This window comes from Buceros rhinoceros, unplaced genomic scaffold, assembly GCF_000710305.1.
Source record: "Buceros rhinoceros silvestris isolate BGI_N320 unplaced genomic scaffold, ASM71030v1 scaffold1728, whole genome shotgun sequence".
NCBI classification, from domain to species: Eukaryota; Metazoa; Chordata; class Aves; order Bucerotiformes; family Bucerotidae; genus Buceros; species Buceros rhinoceros.
Genome location: NW_010427247.1, coordinates 40,068 through 47,925, shown reverse-complemented (window position 1 = coordinate 47,925; position 7,858 = coordinate 40,068). Strand labels below are relative to the sequence as shown.

Sequence of the window (7,858 nt, the reverse complement as noted above, 5' to 3'; positions counted from 1 at the left end):
TTCGGCGACATCTGAGAAACAGGCTTTAGGGTTGTTAAAAAAAGAGATTAAATATTTTCAACACCATCCCACTCTGTAATAGCACTTCTTTTGAGACACTCAAAGGCCAAATAGTTTAAAAAAAAAAAAAAAAAAGATGCACCTAAAATGTACAGAGGGAAAGGAAACACAACGGTGAAGGCTCTAGCAAGCTCTCCCTTGAGTCGCAGGAAACACGCTCTAACTACCAGGCGACAGATGTTGCAGGTAAGACCTCCTAGACTTTTTCATGAGATCTTTAAAGTGAATTTAGTGCTGATGAAAGGTGCAGAAGCAAAGGTTTGCATGGAGGGCCATGAACGATTTTTGCATAGCCCTGACCTGAAAGGACCGACCCTTTCAGCGTCTAAGAGGGTAGTGCAATTTCTTGATCGATTCACTCAGCTGCTGAGATACCAAGAGTGCCAGTCAAAAGGTGCCTTTTTTTAAAAACCAGGTGAATATTGTCGCCAAGGGCAGCAGTTGAAAAATCACAGTGTGCAGACCCTCTTCCTGGAAATCAGCACACTAACACATTTTGAGATTGAGGTGGTGGGGCAAGCTGGGAGGGAAGTGAGGGGAGGATGACCACCTCCAGCAATCTGCACTAGGAAGATGCTCGAGAGCCACCCTGCTAGGTCCCCGGAGGAGAAGTGTTTGAGGGACATCTTCGCCTTGCTATAGTTAGGAAACCGGGCACTGCTGGCAGGAACCCAGCTTTATTTCCTGCTCAATCCAGTGAGGACTTTTTTATCACAGCTGAGTATGACTGGCCATTGGTACCAGAGCAGCCAGGGAAGGAAAAGTGGGTCTGCAGAAGCAACGAGCTTCGCCAAGTCAAATGCTCCTCAAGTCCCCAGGGTTCGGGATGGAGAGAGATGCCACCCCCATCCCCAGGGACGGGAAGAGTCACCCAGCTGTATGTATTCACCTCTGCGTGGACACCGCTGGCGAGCAGACAACCACAGGGGAAAATACAATCATGGAGGACAAACCAAGGCAAGAGAACGTCTTCAGAGTGCACAGCCCGCTGAGTAACGAACGCGTGGGATACGGAGGGAAATCACCTTTAATCAAGATGAAGAACAGTGACGCAACCTGGCGGTTTCGTTATTTGAGGTTACACGGAAAATGCAGGAAACAACACAGCTGTGAGGGAAAACCGGCAGGATGTCCACGGCTGGCGGTACGCTGGAGTTCTTGTGCCAATCTTGCAGGAACGTTACTCAAGGGAGAGGATGTCTCTACCCACTACGGACATTGATGCGGGATGTGAAATTCAAGCTCAAAAATCTGGGTTTGTGTCTATCAGATGATCTGTTGTGGTGTCGAAAAGGTTACCTGAAGGCACAGAGAGTTTGAAGAGATCAGTTAAAAAGTAAGAAAATTTAAGAAATCGGTAATTTGAAAAATACGTGTTTCAAAATGGTGGAAATTACATATTTGCGTTCTAACTTCAATTTGTGATGGGGCTGAACACGCAGGCAGCAGCTGCTGAATTCCACTTGCAGTAGAGCTCAAGCGGCGAAAGAAAAGCAAATTAAATAGATTTTTTTTGAATACAAAGTTTGCCAGCCAAGTTTTTCACACAACATACAGCGCACCCCACCTCAGATGTTAAGAGCTGCGTTAGACTCGGGCACAAACTGCTCTGGACGCTCGCCCCTTTGATGTTACGGTTCTGAAGAAGTGAAAAAAGCACCACATGAATTTTAAACCTCGAGTATGTACTTCGGGATCTTCTTTGGATAAAAAACCCGCCACCACTGCAGCCTAAATACATATGGGAAAATATATATATATATATATCAAGGTGCACGGTATGCTTATATCCCATCTTTTTTGAAGAACTTTAAGAAAATGCTTTTTTTAACCAGAACAATGAAAGGTGGGCAGAAGAGTTACGGCGAGAGCGCTAAGAACACAGGGCAAACAGGAGACGGACATCAATCAGCCTGAGAGGCAAACACGACCCAATGAAAAGGGAAGACTCACACAATCATGCACTGAAAGGAGAAAGATTTATATTACAATAAAGGATTTATATTTAAGGTTTCGAAAAGGTTTTTTTCTTTTTTTTTTTGAAGTTTCGTTTTCTTGATATTGTATTTCAAGAGAAAAGGAGACAACCTATACAGGATTGGATCGTTGCTGTTTTCTTATCATCTGCTTCTTTACCAAGAGATTGCTCTCATCTTTTCACAAAGCCCTATCACCCCTGGACCCGAGGATTGCGAGGTTCGGCTTCTTTTAGCGATAACAAAATGCTTTTTCATCTTCAAATTAACCCCAGCGTGGAGAAACTACACCAACTCTCAGCACAGCTGTGGTCCGAAGCATGGGTGTAAGGAGAGCTCTCTCACGGTCCTGGGCTGCGTACGTCTCTCAAATCCAATTTTCAAGATGAAGATCCAAGAAAAGGGCATTGCAGCTGGCTTACACTTGTCTCCACGTGCAAAGCCTATGGGTTATACCTTCCTTTTGGTTTTTTTTTGTTGTTGTTGTTTTGTTTTTTTTTTAAGGACACACTCCAGATGCTTCATGTAAATTTTAGACCAAAATAAGATGAGCCTTTTCTCAGTAACAGCTTATACAGAAAGACTCTTAAAACCTGCCACATCTTCATCCTGATAAAGATCTATCTCGTGCCTTCCAGGTTCCTGCTATCACCGAGAAACCCATCAGTCTTCCCACTTGGTCCGTGATAATCGCCCCCGGAGCTGTCTCATCTGTCTCAGCTCAGGTCTGGGCACAGCCTTCAGCTTTTGGGAGGTGCAAAAGCTGCAACTGAGGAAGACCGGAGCTTTGACAACATTTCTTAGAGACAATTCTCGCAGTATTTTCTTGAGATTTATCTGTCAATACCCCAATGCTCCCAGCACATTTAACTGCCACAGTTCTCCCCATTTACTTTAAACACCCTTCGATCACCAGCTTTTAAAGCGAAGGCCCTCTTGGCATTGAGGGTGATTCTAAACCAGGAGCACGATTTCTGCTCAGAGGTGCTAAAATATAACTGGGCAAAAATGTCTTCCTTAGTTTTGTGAGGATGTACCAGCTCTAGTTTCTTACAAGGCTTCTGAGTTCCACAAGAGCATTTTGAAAACAAAACACCCCCCGTTCTCCTCGAAGCCCAGGACGTTGCTCATTGCGGGCAGAGAGGGAGCAGGTTCCGTCCTGGCTGCAGGCTCGTGTACCAATTAACTGCAGTCACAGCCCAGTCCTGCTGGCTCCAAAGGAGAGACACCGGCAAACACCACCTCAGCCGATCTACCCCTCTCTCTGGGAGCAGCCCTCTTTCTGCCCATGAGGAAGAGAGCTGAGAGCGACCACACTTCTGACTAAGGGATCTCAAATGAGGGATCAGCCACAGGCTGAGATCTGAAAACACGCAGGCTGAGGCATTGCAGCGTATACCCAGATCTTCCACATATACCCAGATCTCGTTCATAATGTCACTGGTGTCACGGGCAGGACTGACTGAGCAGGCTGCAGTGTCTGTTCCCAAGTAACTGCAGTCACAGCCCAGTCCTGCTGGCTCCAAAGGAGAGACACCGGCAAACACCACCTCAGCCGATCTACCCCTCTCTCTGGAAGCAGCCCTCTTTCTGCCCATGAGGAAGAGAGCTGAGAGCGACCACACTTCTGACTAAGGGATCTCAAATGAGGGATCAGCCACAGGCTGAGATCTGAAAACATGCAGGCTGAGGCATTGCAGCGTATACCCAGATCTTCCACATATACCCAGATCTCGTTCATAATGTCACTGGTGTCACGGGCAGGACTGACTGAGCAGGAAAGGCAGCTTAAAGGCACCTGAGTTTTACCATTTTTTGGCACCAACACTTACCATTGATTGAAATAATTTAATCTGGGTGCTTTTGCTTCACAAGCTTGTTCAATTCTTGAAGACCAAGAAAGCAACCACCTGACATCTGTCATAGCTAGCTTCCATACCGCACCTTTTCTCCTCATCCAGACTCCTGCAAGACCCCCACCTCAAGCAATCCGATTCAGTCTGGCTGCATTCTACCAACACACCAGGTTAACCACCGATGACAAAACCACAGAAACACTGTAGCTGGAAGAGACCTTGAAGATCATCGAGTCCAGTCGTTCACCCAGCACTGCCAGGTCACCACTAAGCCATGTCCCGCAGCACCACATCTACACACCCTTTAAATGCCTCCAGGGATGGGGACTCCACCACTGCCCTGGGCAGCCCGTGCCAGGGCTTGACACCTGTTTCAGTGAAGAAATTTCTCCTAAGGTCCAGCCTACACCTCCCCCGGTACGAATTGAGGCTGTGATTTATCTGGTATTAGCTGTCATCTGCAAGCAAGGCCGGCTGTGCCACGCACTGTACAAACACACCGTCAGAGAGACCCTTCCCCAAAGATTGTTCAGGCTAACCAGAGAAGACAGCTGAATAAACCACATGAAGGCTCTCTTTAAACACTCTGTCAGTAACACCCCTTTACAAACCCAGCTGTAGGGAGACGGGGGAAGACCTCGGTAAAAGTTACATTCCACCTCTTTTGCTACACCCCTTGATAGGAAGCATCTGTATTTTGGCTCTCTGTCATAATTACTGTCATTATACTGTCTGTGTATCACTTTAAATCATGTGCTTCCAAGAACAGTATGGTATTACACGGACACGTACTGTAAAGAGGCACTCGCACACGTACAATAACGGGCGTGAGTCAAAGGCTTGGCTTTCAGCCTGCGAGCATCACCTCCCCCACCAGCGCAAACTGCAGCGTGGTTTACTTAGGCATCCTTCCACAGAGAAGTATACACCGCAAACAATACTCGCAGCTCCAAACTGCACGCATGGATGCTCAAACGTGTACCAGCAAGCTGTGGAGAGGAAAGGGAGTCGTCTCCTCTGCCACAACCTCCTCAGCACGCTCATTTCCATCAATGACGGACAACGCCAGTAGTAACTACAGAAACTGCGCTCGGAGAAAAGCCCAGCAATCCGATAATTCTGCTCCTTAATACGATTACCAGAGCAATGGAAAGATAACGCTACGTCGCATTAGCACCCTTTATTAGGGTCCTCTTGCGACGGAATTGCTTCCCTCCCCGATAGAGGAAACGAACAGGATGTCACTTGGAAGAGACCTTTCAAACCAGAGCTTCCTGCATCTATTATCACAACCGTACCCTGAAATATTATTCAGCAGCTGGCCAAGAAAGCAGCACAGCAGCTCCCAGCCAGCGCGTGCTCCCAGCCCCCACTGGGTCCATGCCAGAACAAGACTATAGCTGCTTGTCCTCCCAACTGCTTCGCTGGTCCTACTCCTTAGTAACTGCACGTGCTCCGACAGCGGGATTTCAACCGACAGCGCTCCACGGCTGGCAGCTGCTGCTCCAGCACACAGCAGCGGTGTGTGAAAGCTCCTTCTCCGGCCCTTATGCAAGAGAGATTAGGAAGCCCCTGCGCAAGAGGCAGATGCTGCGATGGTACCGGTACCCTGCCATCCACCCCACAGCCTCCAGGTACCGTGCCATGTGCTCAGCAACCCAGAATCAGCCCTGCCCTGCTCGGCACAGCAGTAGCTTCGCTGATCTCCAACCACCCTTTGTTGTTACACCACATAAATAGGATAAAAATGCACCATAATCTGTGACTCTATTTGTCTGCTCAAGATCTTCTCTCCTTTTCTTTTAGCTTTGGGGATAACAGGCAGCATCTTGGTGAAATTACAGGGAACCAACCCTGTAACGCAGGGAAATGACCATCTCCTCAGACTCTGGCCCCACTGGATTTTCAGAGGATGGAAACGCAGCTCCCACCACCAGGGCACCTATTGATGGACTGACTCTTAACGAATGGTGCTTCAAATTTCAGTCTTGGCCTGTCTTGATTTCAACACCACGTGCAGCAGCGTGCAGAACTCTTATTTCCCAGTCCACACAGCTGCACAGCTAAGCTGCTGTTTGGCAGCCGTCGGGCTGTTAAGGCAGGGTGGCTGCACTTCAAGAAAAGGTAAACCGACACTTAACAAGCATATAAATATCTTTGCAATCCTTCTGTGAAGGCAAGATAGTATTGCTAATACCTTGGACAACTGAACAGAAGCTACAACACAAATTATTGTGTTTGTCCCTACCAGTAACTCCATTAAGAACTCAAAAACCCTCCCAGAAATACCAGGGATGAGCACAAGTCCCTGTCTGGCATAAGAAGGGTAAGTCACTGGCCTTATTAGCTTAGCTGCTACCATGAACCTTGAGGTTTTACGGCTCTGAAATCAAGGGGGAAATGGTAAGACTCTGAAGCATTTGTTTTCTAACACAGGCCATTCACAGCTCGAGATGGCTGGGCCCTGTGTGCAATTACCTGACTGGATATGGCACACCGGGATTATTGAAAACTGCTTCTGTGCCATAAATAAACAAACACACACGCTGGAAGCTGATAAAAATTTTAATGCGTTTTACCTGTTTGTAGTAGAGAAATGTCCGGCTTCTCATCACAGTCAGTTGCCTCTGCTGATTACAAATATAAACAAGAAATCTCATTACTTTTACCGAATAAGGGAATGCGATTAAAAAGCTACATACTGTAGAGTGATTTTGCATTTTCTATTTACTTTCCTCAGCTGCAATTTGCTATTGCTCAGTTAAAAACCCACTGCTTGGAGGAAAAGATCATATAATAAAAATGCAAACTCCGAAGAAGGAGCTGGGTATTAAGAAGCAGTTGTGCCAGCAATGGGATGCAGTAACACTCGCTCTTTTTAAGGTTTCAGGATATCCGGATGATGAAAGGAATTGCGATCGTTTGATAAAATCACGTTACAAAAGTCCCCTGCGGTCTTTGGAAGAAGATCCTCTGAGGCTGGTACTCCACCCTCCACAACTGCCATCAATTCAGCGCCTACGGGGAAAGGGTGAACACCCCCATTTCTGCACCCACACTTCCCGTGACCACAGGCAAGCTTTTTTCCCAGAGGACAGGTTTATTGGGGCAAAACATCTTCAAAGATGCAGGTGGGCATCCAGTGAAATTTAAAAAGCACGTAACCAGGCAGGCGCACGGGCGATCGCAGTGTGTGTACACACACGTGCTTTCAACCCACAGCTTATGCAAGAATGTTTGACTTAATTTAGCCCACGGTGAAGGAAGGCAAAAAGCCTAATTTGTTCATCTCCTATTTGCCACAGGCCAAGGGTATGCACAGAGATAGCTCCTGTGGCCCAGCAGATGTGCGGCGACTTGTTCGGCTGCGCTATCCTGGAGCGGGCATGCGAACACCGAGTAAGTCACAGGCATGTAACAGGAAATCGGTGCCTAGCCTACACAAGCCCTACTCGCAACCCTCTTACCTTTGCCTTTGGGCACTCCAGCACAGTATTAAGGCCTTTAAAACACTCTGAGAGCTTTGAGAGCTCTTCAGCAGACTAGGTGCGGTGATAAAGGGCTAACCCCTTATGCTGAACAGAGTCAGTGTGGTGGGTGCACATCTACTCACAGCCCTTCACTGCATGACATCCACAGGGATCAAACCCAACCAAGGCCACAGATGCACTAAGCAACCTTGTTCAGCTGCCACCTGAAACTAAGTTAACTGTCCTGGTCATCCTTATCACGAGTCTGCGCATGAGGATGTTGAGTTGTTGCCTTTATGTAAGAAGAACTAATCCAGCTCCTGACCTACGTTAGTTTCCCAATGTAGATCCATCAAGCCTTCGCTATCCATCCCTGGACCAAGGGGCTGCTCTCTCTCCCACGTCATTTCAGTTTTTAGCTTAGACTCTCTACTCACTTTTGCAAAATTAATTGAACTAAAGAAAACAGAAATGAACTGAAAACCCCAGCACTAAG

At 47.3% G+C, this 7,858-nt stretch overlaps 1 protein-coding gene across 1 annotated transcript in view; it reads right to left on the bottom strand.

Moving 5' to 3' along the window:
- Positions 1-958: 958 nt before the first annotated feature.
- The window catches only part of BEND7 (BEN domain containing 7), a gene marked incomplete at its 5' end in the record, with an annotated part of 43,037 nt that continues 36,137 nt past the window's right edge, over positions 959-7,858 (bottom strand). The window contains 2 exons of the mRNA XM_010141791.1: positions 959-1,359; positions 6,472-6,522. Coding sequence (XP_010140093.1) covers positions 1,304-1,359; positions 6,472-6,522 — 107 coding nt within the window. The remainder of the gene's footprint in view (positions 1,360-6,471; positions 6,523-7,858) is intronic.